Source organism: Falco peregrinus, chromosome 1 (genome assembly GCF_023634155.1).
Source record: "Falco peregrinus isolate bFalPer1 chromosome 1, bFalPer1.pri, whole genome shotgun sequence".
In the NCBI taxonomy this organism is placed as follows: domain Eukaryota; kingdom Metazoa; phylum Chordata; class Aves; order Falconiformes; family Falconidae; genus Falco; species Falco peregrinus.
This window is the reverse complement of record NC_073721.1, coordinates 60,510,512-60,529,041: the sequence shown is the minus strand read 5'-3', so window position 1 is coordinate 60,529,041 and position 18,530 is coordinate 60,510,512. Positions and strand designations below refer to the sequence as shown.

At 45.8% G+C, this 18,530-nt stretch overlaps 1 protein-coding gene across 1 annotated transcript in view; it reads right to left on the bottom strand.

Annotated features, from left to right (window-relative positions):
* Positions 1–224: 224 nt before the first annotated feature.
* Positions 225–18,530, bottom strand: part of CSTPP1 (centriolar satellite-associated tubulin polyglutamylase complex regulator 1) — an 85,185-nt gene continuing 66,879 nt past the window's right edge. Inside the window, exons 4-9 of the mRNA XM_055797681.1 lie at positions 15,950–16,034; positions 10,422–10,507; positions 7,724–7,919; positions 6,033–6,142; positions 2,265–2,328; positions 225–1,768 (exon numbers count right to left, since the gene is read on the bottom strand). Coding sequence (XP_055653656.1) covers positions 1,588–1,768; positions 2,265–2,328; positions 6,033–6,142; positions 7,724–7,919; positions 10,422–10,507; positions 15,950–16,034 — 722 coding nt within the window. The 3' untranslated portion in view covers positions 225–1,587. The remainder of the gene's footprint in view (positions 1,769–2,264; positions 2,329–6,032; positions 6,143–7,723; positions 7,920–10,421; positions 10,508–15,949; positions 16,035–18,530) is intronic.

Genomic DNA, 18,530 nt, shown 5'->3' with positions numbered 1-18,530 from the left:
CCCCCAGTACCTCTGAGGGGAGCCTGTCCTGCCAGGCCAGCGGGCTAGCACGGTAGCAGCCCATTGCACCTGCACAGCCACCTGTCCTTGCCCGAGGGGAGGGGCTGGTGGGCCCCGGGGGGGTACCACTGCCAGCCTGTGCTGCTCCTGCCCACCCGGGACTGTTCCCCCGGAGCCTGGTGGAGAGGGGGCTGGGCAGCCCAGCAGACCCCAGACGCAGCAGAGGCTGTAGACAGTGTGCTTTATTGTGAGGCTGTCGGTATTCACTGATGGTTGGGAGAGAAAGCACAGTTCACCAGCATGTTAATAAATAAAATAACTTACAATAAATAAATAACCCCTCCCACTCTCTCCACAGGTGAGGCTGTGGTACAGACTCAGCAGTAGTTAAGGGATTAGGCTTAAAATAGCTCCACCATGTGTTGAATCCATTCAGCTTAGGGCTGCTCTGAGCTTTGGGTTATCAGCTCCTGACAGCCCACGCTGCCGCATTTTATGAGCAGGAGAAGCAAGGAGGCTCCCACACAAGCAAGAGAAACTAGACTTCCCCAGAAAATAATGGCTATGCAAGCTGAGGCACAGGAGCTGGGCTAGGCAAAGCATTCAGGGCTGTGGAGGCCAAACTGTTGAGTAAGTTACACATTAACACAACGAGATGCTACTCCTTTTTGTAGTTGTGAGGGCTATGCTATGATGCTGTAACAATGCCAATATTTACAAAAAAATACCCAGGATTCGTTTGAGAACTGCTTCCTTCTCCCCTAGTGCTTCTGCCCCCCCAACCCCAGCAGATGCTGTATATGTCTGCAAGCCATGCCACCTGTGGCCAAGGAGTTAAAAGACTTCTTTATCCCTCCTCCAGCGCCTCTGAAGCTCAGTTTTCCAAGTGACCTTAAGATGCTGTTGGAGGTGGTAGGAGGCCTCACAGAAGGGAACTCGATACAGCAGAGGAGCCAGACAGCACCACGCAGTACTTGCTGCGGTCTGGCTTACTTGCTGCATTTGCTTTGGCAAGTCTTGGACACATGGAGAAGGAAGCAGAGACAGGTGGCATGGCAATACCTAAGCCCTTTTCTAGGAATTTCTCTAGCTTTGATCATATACAGGTGCAGCTTTACTAGGAATAATTACAACAGAGCAGGAGTGCAGAGCTGCCGCTGGCGATTTAACCACTCTATTGTCTAGGCCAAGTCTGAACACAGCTACACAACAAACCACTGGCAAGCGGCCTGCACTAACGCTGCCACAGCTCCAGCACAACCATGAGGGAGAGCCCTGGTGAGAGAATACCCGGCTATTTCCAAGTGGAGGCAGAGCTAGTGTCGCTGGTTGGTCTTGCCTGCCAGCAGAGGGTAACATAGCTCTGCGGCTGGAAATAGCTTCTGGGGAGGAGCTAGGAAAAAGGCAGAGTTCTTCCTGGGGAAGGGATGGGTGGACCTGGTAATGGGGACTGGCATGGCCACACGCACACTGGTGATGTGGGCAGAACCCACCCACCATCAGAGCAGATGTTCTGGGAGAAGGTGTCGTTCCTCCCGTGAGTTCTGGAGAAACCCAAGATGGGAATGGTGCCCACCCTTACAACCTTCAGTTTTCAGAGGAGTCTGTCTCTTCATTTGAGCCTTCACTCTCAGCATCCATTTTTCGCCGGTGGTGTAGAGCTTTCCAGGGAGAATTAATCCTGGGTGAGTTACGGACAGGCAAATTGGCTGCATCCCCACTGGAGCTGGTGGGACCAGAGATGGAAATCCCTGAAACCCGAGCTACCCTGAAAGAGAAAAGACAAAGGTAGCCTAACTTGTCATCTCCAGCCATAGCAGTTTTGGAGTGACCCTGGGAGGAGGACTTATTCACAAATAGCACAGGGATGGAAAAACTTTCATGACACAGAGGGGGAACACCTTGCACTAGCACCTGCCAGACTCGTGTGAATCTTTCCTATTTAAACAGATTTTTGTTCTGAGCAGAGCCTGAGTCCTCCAGCACCCCCAGTTTTTATCATGCAAACAAAATTTCCCTGTTCATTAGAGACTACTGCTTCCTCTAGATCCTTCTTTGAGGTAGTTTTCCCCTCTGTTTCTGAAGCCTTTTTTAAGGATTTTGTTAGCTGCACCAAGGCACCCTGAAGAAAGAGGCCTTCTCAGGCTGCTTTGCTAGCTTCTCTTGTTTTATAGTAGAGCAAAGGAACAGGGACAGTACTAAAGTCTCCCTTAGCATGCTAACTTTAATCTCTTGCTTTACCTACTTTAGGCAACTCCACTTACAATTTCTCAAGTTCCTGATCCATGGCAGGGTCCAGAAACAAGTCTCCTTTATCTGGCAAAGCCCCTGGAAAAAAACAAGGGAAAGCATCAGAGCACAATTAGGCTATTCATTCTTAAGGAAAAGTGCTCAAGCCATAGCAGCATCCAGAATACGCCCCGCAAGACAGAGAAGACTCTTCCATATACCTAGTAAAGAAAGGGACACAGTGTTGAGGATCACGGACAGATAAAGAATGAAGATAGAACGTGTCCAGAGAAGGGCAACAAAGCTGGGGAAGGGTCTAGAGACCAAGTCCCGTGAGGAGTGGCTGAGGGAGCTGGGGGGGCTCAGCCTGGAGAAAAGGAGGCTTGGGGGGGGGGGGGGGGGGGGAGCTGGTCACTCCCTACAGCTGCCTGACAGGGGCTGTGGGCAGGGGGGGTTGGTCTCTGCTCCCAGGGAACAAGCGACAGGACAAGGGGACACGGCCTCCAGCTGCCCCAGGGGAGGTTCAGGTGGGGTACCGGGAACAATTCCTTCATGGACAGGGTGGTCAGGGAGGTGGCTGAGTCCCCATCCCTGGAGGTATTTAAAAGACATGTAGATGTGCCACTCAAGGGCCTGGTTTAGTACTGGACTTGGCAGTGCTGGGTTAACTGTTGGGGTCTATCTTAAAAGTCTTTTCCAACGTAAATGATTCTACGATTGTATGATGACATGTTCTGTCCCCTTCATATAGGCTGTAGCTGAGCTCAGACTAAACAGGAGGCACTCTCAGTAGCCTCACCTCTCAGAGAACTTGAAGAGCCCTAAGGATTGGCAGTTTCCATTGGCTATACAAAACCACTGAGTACTGATTGTCAGCAAGATGACTTTGGGCCTCTGCTAATTGCAGTCACCAGTCCCATATCCTATCAGAGCAATAGATACGTTGTTGTCTGTGCCACAGCCCGAAGCATGCACTGTATCACCCCGGGAGATGCGTACTTCTGTGACACCTGCCTTGTGGTGCACTGAGCCTGGGGATTAAAACACTCCACAGATGTAAGACTATTGCTTTCTTGCAATTCGGGAAAGTCAGGCCTGACTGGTGCACGTTTAGTCTACAGGAGTAAGCCTGGATGGACTGTGCTCTAGCTTTGCTTGCTGTCTGGGTGAGAGCATGAAGGGCTGGGCTGGTGATTCAGCACCTTCTCTTGGCGTAAGGTGGGCATGCTCCTTTTCACATTTGAAACCCCATTCAGGATGAAGGACATGGCGTAATCCAGAACTGGAACAGCTGGTTGATCGTCCTTGCCCTTCTCTGAAAGGACACTGGCACCTCAGGAAGAGCCCAGAAAGGAAGATGGGGCTCTTAGGAAAGCCTTCCTTTCTAATTCTGTAACAAACCCCACCTTGTACAGGGGTCGTGGGAGGGTGTGATCAGCCAGCAGAGAGATGACAGGAACAGCCTACCATCAGCCTTGATAGTGCCACTGCACACCGGGACAAAAACCCACTTGGTAATCTGTACCGACAGTGCAGTGAGGCATGCTCTTCTTTCTCAGACCTGGGTGCTTCACTTGGTACCTTTGGGAAGGGGCTTTGTACTCCCTGTGGGGACACAAAACTGGTTACTGGCCCTGGCACCTTGCTCTTGAACAAGGGGCTGGAGAGCCACCTGCCTCACACAGGCGAGCTGGCAGCAGTCATCAAAAATGTAGCAATGAGTGCCTAAAAATCAGAACCAGTTTAAAACCAGGACTGACTCCCCCACTTCCCATTCTTATCTTCCCTTCCTGCAAACAAACACAAAAGCCTGGCACCTCAACACAAAGTGTCAGGAGGTCCAGTGAAATGCCTCAGCCTGCTCCTTTTCATGGGTTCAACTAAAAGAAAAAGCAGCTAAAGCTTAACTTGGTTTTGCACTTGCAGAATGCACCGCGAGGTCTCTAAGGCACAAGAATTACTTGGGAGAGTCAATAAATAACACTTAAAGGGTTCACAAATCAACATTGACACTGGAGTTAGGCTGCGGATTCCAGTCTGCCTGACAAACTCACCAGCGCTGCCCCAGCCTGAACGAGCCGCTCTAATCCCTACACCGATCCTGCAGGGGGGTGCTGCTGGCTTTGTGAGACCAGAGGGAGGACGGGCATCCTGACCGAAAGCTCCTGTGCCTGAAACTGCCCTCGCTGAAGGGCTTTGGGGAGCTTGTGATCCCCTACAGACCAAAGACTAGTGAAATCACCCCTCTGGGGAGATAAGACACCAGGAGAAGAATCCTCCTTTCCTTGCCAAGATGCTAGCACCTGTCAGACTTGTGGCTGCTGCCCTCCTCCTCTCGAGAGAGGCCTCAGCAGGAGGCTGGCAGAGGGCCAGGGGACAGGCCCACATTAATGGAAAATGAACTTTGTAGATGGCACAATGGGAGCCGTGGGCAGGGTGGTGGTTGGGGTTTTTTTTCTGCTCATCTGTTTTATTTGCACTTGACTAGAAGTGGATTTTGTAGGGCAAAGGAAAAAAAGATTTTGCTTGCTGCAATCCAGGCATATTTTGCTTGCTGCAATCCAGGCATCACCTTCCCCAGTGAATACACTGCTGCTTAAGCCTGTTTGCAGAGGGGATTGCAGGGCTGTATTCACGCACCTTTGATATATAATCTCCGTGTTGCTGGGTAAGCGGCCCTGCCCCAGAGGAGCATTAGCAGCTTAAATGGTTTGCTGCAAGAAGGGGCTCAGCCAGGGAGGGGACACACTTACTCTCCTATGATGCACACCTGTGCAAAAGAACAAGCCCACAGGCAAGACACACCTTTTCACTGAGGTTTGTCTTTGTAACAGAGGGACCAAGCCTAGTAGAGGGAGAGGATAACTACCCAAATCCAGAGAAAGCCTACCCTTACTGCCCAGATGATTTCCTGAGTGGAGATGAGTGAAGATGAGTGTTTGGGCCTCCACACATTTAAATGTACCTCCCAGATACAGCCTTGCCGAACACAGAAAGTGATTTCTCTTCCCCTTTGCAAGTGGAGGAAGAGCACAAGCAAGGCATATGGGAGCAATATGGAATTGTGAGTCTAAATTATGTATGGACTACATACTGTCCTTTGCCAATGCAACACTTCGCTTTCTTGCTCTAGGACAACACTGACCACCACAATATGGAAACAAGAAGTGAGAGTGAGCTTGGTAAATCCCTCTGGTTCCTGCAGCAGTGTGGCACAGAATTTTGTAGCAGTTTGTGTTTTATGATTTTCAGCAGGCCAGGGATTAATATACTAGCAAGATTGCACTGCCTTGATGGGAGATGGGGAAGAAGTGGGAAAGACTGGGCTTTGAGTCTTTGAGCCAAGGAGGCAGCAGAGGTTTGCCCATTAGGTCCTCCTCTTCTTGTAGACAAGAGCAGTCACCTAAAATCTGGAAGAATGAAGGGCTAAAGTATAGGATTGGACTTCAATTCAGTACTGTCGACAACAATCAGCCACCGTACTTGTCTCCTGACCATCTCTGCCCAACCTTTATAGCAAAACATGTTAAAACAACAGTTCTGCTAAAATGATCAGCTATTGAAGAGGTAAAACATTCCTGTCTTAGGGAGGCATTTTGTATCTAATTTTATCCTTGAAGAAGCTTCACAGCTTCAAGCAGACAGTAAGGCACAGTGTTGTTGAATCCATCAACACAAAGATGAAAAACTTTCCCTCAGTCTCTCCCTGACAGTGTAAAATCTGGGGCATAATTACAGAGGAGATTCCACAGAAATGGGGAATTACTGAATATCTAGAGCTGTACCACTCACAGCAGTCTTACCTAGGGCTCTATTGATCCCCTGATCCTTTGCAAGTGCCATAAGGAATCCATAGAAGGTCAGTCTCTGTGCACTACTCAACATTTCCTTCACAAGAGCAGATGGTGGACAGCTAGGAAAAGAGAGATAAAGAGGTCATCTTATCTTTTAAATTATCGACTTCCCCCCCCCCCCCCCCCCCCGCCAAGATCAGCTCAAACTGAAGAAATAAGCCTTTTATTTGTACTAACTCTGTGAGGTTGCCCTGACTCAATTTAAAACAAGCCACCAGCCTTGTTGAGCATTGCGTCTGCTCCCCATTTGCTACGCAAGATGTTTGAGCTGGGATACATCCCTAGGAGCAGTCTTACCTATCTCCATTCCAAGGATAAGGAGAAAGCCCTAGATTCTCTCAGAGGTGTGCACATCCTGACTCTCAGCATGTTCTTTCAAAAATCAATTGGGAAATCCTTTCTTTTAGAAGACAATGAACTTTCATGAGGGTTGGTATGTTATCACCCTTTTATCAGTGATAGTCATCCAAGGGGCAGGAAAACCTCTCCAATGATAGCCTAAATATGTCAGAAAACAATATCTAGGTGGGGACTAAACTGACATGTCTCCTTCTTCTACCTTAATCCCTGGCCCTGATTTCTAAGCAACAGCATCATAGTGATTCTTGCTCTTGCCTAATACTCCTTAAAGAATTTAATGCGAAATAAAACTGCCTCATGAAGAGGAAGTGTTCAACAGTCCATGGTGTAGTGGCACCTCGGGAGATGTGGGTGTGGGCTGACGATCTCTCAAGCAAAGGTGGTTACCAAAGCCTGGCTAAGTACAGGATGAAAGGCTGGGAATGGCTCCCCTTCCCAGTGCTGTGCAGAGCCTGACCTACCAGACAGGCTCACAGTACCCTTCCCATCTGAAGCTCTCGGGGCATACAGGGAATGTAGAGCTTCTGTTATTTAGAAGAACAAAACAACCTAGCATCTCCATGCTTAGATATCTATAGTACTGGACAGCAGTTCAGCAGTAATTTCGTGGACCATGAATTTGGATTCAGGCGCCTAAAGCAGGAATCAGGTGGAATTTGTGTCCCGAGTCTTTTTGTGGATCTAACCCATAACCTTCTAGCAGGGCACGTGCTCGCTACCTGCAAGAAACGATGGAGAAAGTGTCTGTCAAAGCTATACAGTAAGGTCTGGTATTGCTCCATCCCCTGCTGAGCTAAGGCTAGTCTCGTGCCTGGGATCTGTAACTGGAGACAACAGCCCCATTGCAGGCTCGGGTACAGACTAGCCGTGTGTTCTTCGCTAGGTACTAAGCCTTCAAACTCCATCCACCCCAGTGGGCCTTTCCTGTGCTTCAGCACCCAAGAACACAACTGCACTTATCTCCTCTAGTTAACTCATGATGATAGATGGACCTTTCCTTGATGAAAAGTGTCAACACAGAAGTGAGAAGGAAAGCAGAGACCCAAATCAGTCCATTACTTCAAGAATCAGCTCAAATCCCATGTTTCTTAGGTTCACAAAATTGTTTCTATCCTTCAGTTAAAGCGGTTGGGCTATGATCTCTCCCTTCATGCTTCTCCAATGAGATCTATTTGGAAGTTACAGCTTGTTTAAAGTCCTGTATTTCTTCACAGCTCCAACCTTACAAAGGGTCTCCAGAAACACAGACTTCAAATCTGTGTTTAGGACTCTGTTCGTACCTGTATTTTGATCTGTCACACAAGGACTCTAGGCACTGGTAGAAGAGAGATGCCTCTACCCCATCAAGTGGGCTGCAGTCATTTGGGGGTTGGCGCTGCCGATGTTGCCCGGAGGATGATGTTGGCACAATCACAGTATTTGGATTCTTACCAGCCAGCAGATCTTGATAAATGGCAGCCACACTTTCCAGAAACTCTGAAAAAACCAGGAAGTGACTTAAAACTCTGGGCTATAACCAGCAAAGCATCCTCCTGACCTACCAGACCTGGGATTAAACTGTCATTCCCTGCTTTGTGTCGTACGTAAGCACCAAAAGGAAATAAGCACAACACTACAGCATCCTGCATATTCAGATCATATGTTAAGCAGGCACAAATGGCCATTTCCATAAAACTTGCTGGCTTCTTTCATGTCAGGACGATCCTGAGAGGCCGCTCACTCTGTTGAACAAGGTTCTTCTCAAGGAAACAGAGGCTAGCTAGCACATGGGTAAAATAGTGGTGTGTGAAAGCTGATGTCAAACGAAAAACTAGTTTGCAAAGTCTAAAAAGTTTTCCTTCTCCATCTCTTGCTACCGATTTAAGAATTCATCCAAGTTGGGCACAAACTCTATGGAACTGCAACAGGAGGAAAGAGAGCTAGTTAGTTAGGGCTCCCTGCTGTATCCCAGCTTGTGTCTGTGCTGCTCCAAAGTAAATATCACACGGGATCTAGAGGAAGGGCCAGGGCAGGTCAGGGCGAGAGTTGGCGGAAAGCCTCTCCCCAGGCTCCTCATACTAACCACTGTTTACTGCAAGAGTCTAATTTTAAACAAGTTTGTTTATGGATGTGGTCAGTAGTTTACAAATCTAGATTCCATTTGGAGTGGTTTGCACGTGTGTGGGTTGGTGGGAGAGCGTAGGGCAGGCTGCGTGTGTGCGTTGTGCCTGGGTGAACAGGACAGGGGTGGGATGTTTGAGTGTGTGTACACAAGGGCGGGCTTGTGAGGGCTCCAGTGGCATTGAATTCCTGAGTGAATGGAAGTGTAACTCTGTGCATGAGGCGGGTGGAGAGGAAAGGCAAGATGTCAGCGGGCCCTGAGGCTGTGCTGGGGTTATGCAGCTCAGTGGAAATATTTGTTATATCACAGAAAAAACTTTCCAAACACATTTTCTGTCCCTGGCTAAAGACATTACAAGCCTGGTTCTGCCCAGCCCCAAATGGACTGTTTTTCTTCGATGAATTGTCATGGATAATGTGATATGCACAGGGGTGTTACAGGGGAAGTACATACAGAGAAGTACCGAGAAAAAGAGATTTTTGTATTAGGGAGAGCAGCTGACTCTTAACTGCCAGAAAGATGGGAACTGACAGGTTGGATCAGATCAGCAGGCCACCCAAGACTACTCTCTGACCACAGATGCTGCTCCACAACTTCCAGCCAGTTTCCCCCCGTAGCCAGACCGGTCCTCTTTTGCCTGGTCGAGGCAGTTCGAGCTGCGCCCATCAGAGGGAGCTATTTAAGTGCGAGTGGGCAGAAATCCAGGCGCTTACCTTGCCTTTACAAAGTGCTGCGGCTGGGAGATGGGAGGTGGCACCCCAGCAGCCCCCCCTGCTTGGGAGCACATCTAGCTTTGATAAAAAAGATGCTTCTCTCTTTTTGCTCACTTAAGAAATTCCCTGAAGGAAATTCCCTTTCCTCAACCAAATTTTAGGGGGCCTAGGACAAACAGGCCAATGTATTTTTAAAGCAGTCTCCCTTGCACAGAACAAGCTCCTGAATACTCATCCAAGTTCCTCCCTCTCGTCTCCTGAACCTTGATTTAAAAAAAAAATAGCGGGTTTTTACAGATGTGTACGTGTGGGTGAGCACAGGTAAATATACACACACAAACTAATATTATTTGATTTATACTTCTGTCAAGAATTTTAAAAGAAGTACCCCATCTAGTTAAAACTCAAACTGGGGGAGAGGGGTAGAATATGATAAATGAACAAAAATATGGAGAAGGTAGATGGGGATTAACTGTTCATTTTCCCTTCCAACTTGGGGCTCTCAAATCAAACAAGAGAGGTGGTTCTCCAGGGGACAGCGGGCAGACCTGTGCAACTCCTTGCCAAATGGTGTCGTGGGGGTTACAAGTTCATGTGATTTCAAGGGGAGGCCAGAGAAGTTCTTGGGAGAGGAGTCCACTGGGGGTTAGGAAATTACACCCAGTTCGGAAACTCCCTGAGCTGAAACCAGCTCACAGTTGGGAGAGTATTAGGGGGAAGGATTGTATCCATTTGTCCAGTTCCTTTTCCTTCCAAGGTACCAGCTGGTGGGCTTTTCTTATCCTGTCTCCAGCAGGGACCAATACTTTGGAGGCAGAAATGCTGTATTAAGGGGAAGAATAAAAATGTTCCTTGTAGAAATTAATTGTTAGGTGCTAATATACTCTAGATAAAGCTGGAAATCTATGTCTCAAGACTAAGACAAATACATGCATAAGCCATAACAGTTACAGGTATCTTGTTATTCTCAAAGATATGGAACATCCTTACGAAGCCTCCTAATCTCTTGGCATCAGTGATGCCTCACACCAGTGGATTTCATTATCTATAAATTTTCTGTGAGAAACCATATCCTTACAAGTTTCAAACAAGTGCAGAGATTGGGAAGCTGTACAGTTGTAATGCTATGCTAGTGGGTGAAGTCAGCAGCTGCCCAGCATTTACCTGAGTAGTAGAACTGGATCTGGAAAGCAAAGAGGAAATCGGAAAAAGACATCAGGCAATCCATAGCATCGTCCATCAGCACAATCCTGCGATAAGATGAGAGAAACAGTTTAGCAACTACAAAAGAACTAAAGTCTGTAACCAGGAACCCCAGATCTAGAGAAAGTACAGCTAGGGAGCTACGTGCACCTGAGGATTGCTAGTGCCTTGGCCCAGTATGAGAGGTTAGGAGAGAGAAATGGAACACCCGCTGCTGCATGGATGTGGCCACCCTAATATCAAATGAAGGCAGCTTAAGAACCTGCAGCGAGGACAGGATCCCGAATGTCCATGCTATCACATACTTCAGCTACAGTGTGAACAGAGTAGTGTGACATGGACGTCAAGCATTCAAAGCGTAATGGACACGATGGAACGAACACTTGCATAAAACCTGCACGGCTGGTTCACACAGCTATACAAAGAATAACTGCTATAGACAAGACAGTTAAACAAGTATTAAACTGGTGTAAGTGGAATGAGACTGATGCTGTTCCTCTCCATCCTAGAGTTCATCAAACTATATTTTCAGATTTGTAAGGATAACAACAGTTAATTCTCAATCTATATGCAAACTCCACCTGACTATGTAGGCAATAACATTGCACCAACAACCAGCTTTCTAATTACACACTGTGAACTGCCTATCCTCCCTTCCTGATGAATGAATCGGTCTCTTTTCTTATCTATCAGGTTTATCATTTGACTATCAGGTCAAATTTCACAGAAACTGAAGAATTCTTGGGCCAGGGACAATATCTTCTTTCTCTCTGCTAAGCCCCAGGTGCATGCAGGGAGCTACGTGCATCCCTATTGTGAAGCATACTTCATGAATATGGAAAGTTATCGATCGAGGCCATAAAGATGAAGTATGAGTGATGGCAAAGTCCAACTCCTTTCAGGACAAAACTCTGGATTTCAGAAGTAAGTTTGGGGAAAGACATAAAAATAAATATAAAAACAATGCTGTGGTCACTGCTACATAAGGATGAAAAGGTCAGTCTCTGAAGTGGGGAAAATCAAACTGGTGCTGATCAATGACAGCTCAGACTGGAAAACAGAAGGAAACACTCCACTGTGATGGGAAAAAAACAAAGTATTTGAATGATGCTAAAGAAAGGTAGCTGGTGCTTCTTTTCAGCTGTGTGTAGGTCTAGTGATCCTATACAGTCAGTATCTGGCATATCATGTCATATGAGAAAGATAACCAGTTCATTATAGCCAAAGTACAGGTCATCTAGTAGGACCCTTTTGAAAATGGAGCCAACTACAATCCACAGACCAACTCCTGCAGCATCAATGGTCTAAACACACCGCTGGGGAAACACTCTTCCGTGTCACGTAAAAGACTCCAGGCAGCTGTGTGGGAGGCTGACCTAGAAGAGTTACAGGATCTTGCAAGACTTCCCTGCCACTCAGACCAGTTCTGTTCACTGTGGCAAAATCAAACATGTAGAGCAGCTTGAATTAATTATCTCAAAGAAGAAAGACTGAGGCTAAGAGGGTCCCCAGGAGAAAAGCCAGTATTTAAAACAAAACCCTTTGAAGATGTCAAAGTGCTTCTGATTTATTTATTATGTTCCAGAAGCCTCCTCCTCCTCCTTCTGTCTAAAGAAGCAGTAGCTTCAGTTCTTAATTCTCACTAATAAGCATGTTACTGAGATCGTCAGTGGCCACATCAAGGAAATGGCTTTGAAGCTGGCAGACAGAACATCCTCATCTCTCAGGCAATACTGCTCAGCCACTGGTGTTTCCAACCACTGTTTAAACTCTGGAAACACGATGGGCCACATCGCTGATGAGCTGCACTCCCTCCTTTGAAATGACGGTCTGTCTCCCAGATACCCTCAAAGCATAAGCTCTGAAGCTTTTTCCAGTGCATTTCTCCATCCTGGAGATGCAGGAGAACAGTGGAGAGGTTTTTTATGTATCTGTTAGGCAGAAAGACAATATTACATCACCTTTGTGACAATCAACTCATTTCACTTGTTAAGTCTAAAGCCATGGTCAATGGCTGTGCCCTGCAGCACCAAGTCCCAGTTTCTTACTCAGAGGAGAGCATCAGGAAGCAGGCAGAGGTTCTGAGAATTTGCTGGACATTTCTTGCTGTAAAGACAGTGAGGAGCCTCTAGGGAAGACTGTATGGCACATATGTGACAGAGGAGTGTCTAAATAGAAGCAGGTGCACTCTGGTGCTGGGTTACTGACTCCACTTGGCCCAGGAGTCTACACTCCGGAAATATTGAGAAGTCTTTAAATCCAATACTATCATTTATGAGGAGATTGACTGCAGCTGGCTATTCCCCCACATAGCCAGCTGACCGAGCAGTCAGGGAAGCTGGGAGAGCATCATATGCAACATATCGGCACCTCTTCCCTGAAATATCCGGCAAGGAGAAAATCCTAGCCAGGGACTGTAACCCAGACAGCAGGATCACAATTGAGGACAAAATCTGAAAGTCTGAACTTGAACTCAGAACAGTTGATCGGGTAGCTGATATTTCAAGGAGTTCTATATTAGTTCTTTCTTGTCTAAATTAGACTTCAAACCTCAGGGGCACAGATATATTTACGAAGTTAGTTGTCGGCACTCGATGATTAATGAAAATCAAGGAGAAACTTTGGAAAGGACTGAAGAAAGATGCCTACACTTGAGGTGAAGGGTGTAGTGGTCTTTCAGGGTCCAAGTAGGTTTGGCAGGCAGGAAAGCCTTGCTACTGTGCCAATGGGGAAACTTTACAATCTACCGATTGCGGTTAAAATCTCAGAAACCCAGACTAAACAGGATGTCCCCAGGACAAACTCTAGACCAGGCAAGCTGAAAGGGCTTTTACTGTTCTCTGCTACCATTAAAGGCTAACCGACACAATCTGTCTTAAGGCCAGGCTGGCTCAAATGAGTCTTCAGGGACTTGGTTTGTTTACTGGTATATGGAGGCAAAAATAAGCAGAATGTACAAAAAGGGTAAGATCTGCACTGTCAGGCAATCTTTTTAACAACTGGGGTACAGACTTGGAAGCCCCATTTCCATTAGCACTGATCAGTGCAACATGAGGTCCCATACCACGTAAAACAGCATAGGAGCTGTGAACTACTCCGCTCTCGCTACTCAAACGCAGGCAGCAAATTCCTTGTGTTTCTATCACAAGAGAAAAGTCAGTGCTCAGGCACAGATCTTGAAATCTTGGCATCAAACCAGAAAATTCCCATAATTTTCTGTCCTTCTGCAATTTCAAGATTCAGAAAGCCAAAAGGTGTCTCTGAAGATCAAAGGTAGAACAAAATCTTCAATCTGCTAATGGCTATAACCCTTTGAAGAAAAAAACACCCAAGAAACCTCAAAGCCTGGTTCTTTTTTGGGGATGACTTCTGCATTTGTGTAGCACCAGTAACAGAAAAATGGAGCACTCTGGTGTCTTACAAATAAAACCTATATTGTCGTAGCCTCTGCTCTTCTGCTCTGACATTTCCCGATCTTACTCCCAGTGTTTGTTATCAGTGCATAGCAACAGCTCCTGGATGAGTGGAGTACACCATGCTGCGAGATCATCTCAGTCATGCAGCACTGAGACTGCAACTGCTCTCTTCCCAAGAGCACCAATAATTACACAGGTCCTGGCTGTATCAGTGATTGCTGTGGCTGCTCCTGCCGCTACTTCAATTCCTTTCCCAAGCAAATTAGTAACAAAACCGGTGGGGGTGTGCAGACTGTAGGAGGAACAATGTCAGTAAGTTTGCATGTAACATTCATCCTTTTTGCAAGGACTCAGTCAACTGGTGCTGGAAGACAGCCTGCAGAGTTCACCTTTCTAACTGGCAGAGACCAAGGAGGACAATGGGAAGTGTAGACCAGAAAAAGGACAAGAGAGTGAGCAACAACTGGAAGGAAAAAGATGGTTTAGCAATATGACAAGTTTTAATTAAAATTGTTCAACTAGATTAGCTTGTAACAGAATAATAGCAACGTGCAAGGAAATCTCTAGCCAGCCAAAAGTAGGAGTGAGGTCATCCCCACCTGAGCCTGGGTGCCTCTGACAGAGATCTCATTTCTCTCCAACACCTGCTCCCAAAGCTGGCTTGTCTGTCTCTACAGCGCACACACACACTACAGTGCAGCAGGCCCCTGAATGGGGCCTCTAGTTTACAACAGCCTTGTGGATTAAATTCCTTGACACAAACATCATAACATGTGTAGATACGCTGAAGTCTCCTTTCATGCACCATCACAAATTCCTGCTCAGCTCAGCTGGAGCCCTATGAAATACACACCAGTGCACGGGACTGGTGCTGGTGTACCTCCATGAAAGGAAGCAGCAATATATCCCTGCTACAGGGTTAGCATTCTTTTGTAGTCTGGCACTGGAGGCCAAGCAACTGTACTCTGCAGAGCCCCAAAGGCCCAGTGATGAGCTAGAGGGAAAAGTGGTGCTCGACTTTTAGTTTTACTTGACCCAACACGGTTTTAACTGCAGTTCAATTCAGATAGCAGCACACAGAAGCCAGGAAAGAATTCAGAGAATCAGCCAAGTGGAAGCACTAGTAGATGTAGAACACTTCTTTTTTTCATTTTCCTTTTTTAATATAATTTTCACGGGACTCTGATGCTAAAGAAAGATAACAGAATGACAAATAGAAAATGAACACCTTTCCAATATTTAGGCCATGAGCAACACAGGCAGCAGCTAATCCTGACGATGTGCCTGGACCCTGTTTCCAAATGTCGTATCTGAGTCCGTGAATAAAGTTAAATTTCCATGCCCCCTCTGCTGAGATGGCTAGGAACAAGAGCATTTAATCAGTAAACTTGCTGTGATTATATGTGGGGTGTGTGTGTGTGTGAGCACTCCTACTGAGATCTGAACTGACCCCCCACCCCAACAGATGCATATACCTTATTACATTTTCACTATCAGATAGTTAATAATCAACTGCCTGGGCTGGACTGGAACCAGCAAGCACTAACAGTAAAAAACTCTGTATCACACTATCAGTGCCCTGAGCCATCTATCTGCTTTAAGCCCTGTCTAGATTAAAATAAAATTTCAAACAGATTAGCTACCATGTTTGCAGCTAACGTACTTTAAAACACTGGCAATCCTTCAGAGGTTAGTAGCTTTTAAACGTGACCAACCATAGGAAGCTGGGTTGAGAGGTAACACCTTTTAAAGATGGTAAAGAGTATTTGAAATGGAGTTCAAAATCACGTCAGTTAAAAACACATTGGCTAACACTCTTCTATATGCAACTCACCTTCTGAACACAGAGCCAGCAGCAACCTTCTGCACTGATATTTCAGTCTCTGTATACCTTAAATATACACTCTCATTGCTAGAAAAACACCCTGTTCTTAACCTTAAAACATGGTATGTCTTTTCATCAAAAGCTTAAAAGGTGAAGGTCCCTGTCCATACTTTTACCCACAGATGTAGTTCCTAAGCCCCTGCGTGTAGGACTCATCTTGCCTTAAAAAAGAGAGAATGAGGACCCACCTTGCGGCTTTCTGAGTGAGTTCCATTGGGAAGTCGGGGCAAAGCAGCTGCAGCAAGCAGTGGTATTCCTGTGCTGTCAGCAAATCTGCAGGGAAAGAGAGGTGAGAACATCATAATTCTTTTTACAGGCTGTTCCCTCCCCTTGCTTCCTTTCCAGGAAAAAAAGCCTCATGTTCCCTTCGACTCTCAATTTGAGTAGACTGGGTGCTAATGACAATTTAACTGCTCCCTAGGCCCTCAGAGCTGGGCTCTTCAGATGGAGTTTCCAGCAAAGACAATCAGAAAGAGGCCTGATAAAGGGGAAATTCCACTGAAGAGGCTCCTGCAGAGAAACTGTTAACAGGTAGTGATTCCGTGTGAAAACAAGGTAACCAAAACAGGGCAGTTTCAAGTAAGAACAGAGTTTGGTTTGACTTGAATATAACCATGTGGAAGAAGGAATCATTTCAAAGTTGCTTAAATTTGCTGAAATTCACTGGCATGGTGACATTCTCCACAATACGCCTGAAAACCATCCGCAGAACATCTGGCAGCTGTAACAAAGGCAAACAAGGTTTTTGGGTTGTGTATGGAAGGCTACACAGTATAAACCACAGATGTTATTACTTCGGCATTTGGTAAGGCAGCTGGATGGTCTCTTTTGGAATAATGTGTACAAATCTGGTCACTGTATTATAGGAAGCACAGAACGAAGATCCAAAAACCACAAAAACCCCAATCAAATGATTCATGTTTTAGAGAACAGCTTTGCAAAAGACTGGTCAAGAAAGGCTTCTGTGGTTCAGCAGAAAGAGTCTAAAAGAGGTGACTCTTAGGGAAGCTTATAGGACCCCAAGGGAATGGAAACATAGTGATGTCAAAAAGCCCTACATGATTGTATGTTCACAATCCAAAAGGCTGTGGACTGGAGTTAAGGAGAGGACTAGCTGAACAGCAGCAATTTTGCAGTACTTCTATATACAGAAGAATGCAAAGTATGGAAGATAGAGCCAGGGGTGGAAGTAGAGCCAAGCAGTAGGCAGGGAGGGGATCCAAAGGGCACAGGCACTGGGGCTGAGGTGGCATGAGTTCTTTTGCTACAGACACATCTTAGCCTTCCTTAGGATCACATCTAACCAGCCTTGTCCCAGATGATAGTTACAACTTCTTTAAAGAACTCCTCCTCAAAGCCTGGCAGTTCAATAAAAGCAAGAGAAAGGGAAAATGCTACACCTTTGTCAGATGTTTCAAGAGGTAGGTATCCAGTATCAAAGGGACATTTCACTGCAACACCCAACCCAGTTAAATTAGTATTTTCAATGCTGACTAAAGAAATATTGCAGGAAGACTGTCACCAAAATCAAGTTATAGACTTTTCCTTTACCTACATTATTAGCCAGGGAAGCAGAAGAAAGAGAGGAGAGCGCTACTGTGTTTCTCTTCAGTTCAGGAAACCCTATAGCTGAAAAACACTGTTGTCAGGCATCCATTATAGACACTCTCTAGAGTCCTATATTTTGCACTGCTCTTGGGAGGACATTCCACCTAATGAAGCACCTTAGGTTTAGGGTCATGTTATGAAAAGGTGATTTTGCTCTGTCTGGAAAAGCCAACTCTGCCATCAGAAATCTGCTCTAATGCAAGGAAGGCCCAGCCTGTGCAGAACTACAATAGCATTGCGGAGATTTGTGCAACCTATCCTACTGTAGGGATAAACACATCGGAATCTCGCTTCTTCCAAAGCTGGAATGCTGAGCTGAATTCAATTTCTGTGGCTGCACTGAAATTACAAATGTCTGGGAGAATATGGAGGGCACTGTAAATTTTCTGTACTGTCATTTCTTACTAAAACATAAATCAGAGACTGCTCTCTATTGCAGATACTACCTTGGTCCTTCAGCAAGTGTATATATGAGATTGGGTATGGTGTGTTATGATGGTATCCAGTGGAATGGTGGGGTCTTCTACAATATTAGCTCATCAGTTCCTGGAATGTCATCAAGGAAGGTATCACCAAGTTTCATGTATAACTGCAAAAATGTATTACTGAAAAAGTCCCGGGAAAATGCGTATTTTTAACTGAATCTCCAGCTCACTATTTCTCTTTCATGATACTACATAGAAGAGAGAAAATTTTCTTCTCTGTTATTTTGTTAGATCCACAGTCATTTATAACAAGAGGTTTTGGTCCTAAGTTCTTAAGAAAACTATCAAATAGTGTAGGGTATAGGCAAATTTCATAAAATCAACTTCAACAGGCTCAGCATAGGAAGCAGGTTACAGGAAAACAGAGAAACTGGGCATAAAAAAGCTCTTGAAAAAGACACTTTCTCGTAATTGAAGCATGGACCTCTTACAACTACTCCTCAAAGCTTTCTAAATCTAGCTTTGAATAATGCTGGGCATTAAACTTCCGATCTTTGTCTAAAAAGTCTACATGTTGGTCTGAAGAAGTCACACCATTTGGAAGCTTTATGCAATACTCAATTTACATTTTTTGTTTGCTTAAATTCAAGTTTCTGTTTATGCATCCTTACACCTCTTGCTCGCCATTATCTTTTCCTTTCACTTGTTAAGAGATCATTAGAATAACCCTTTCTTC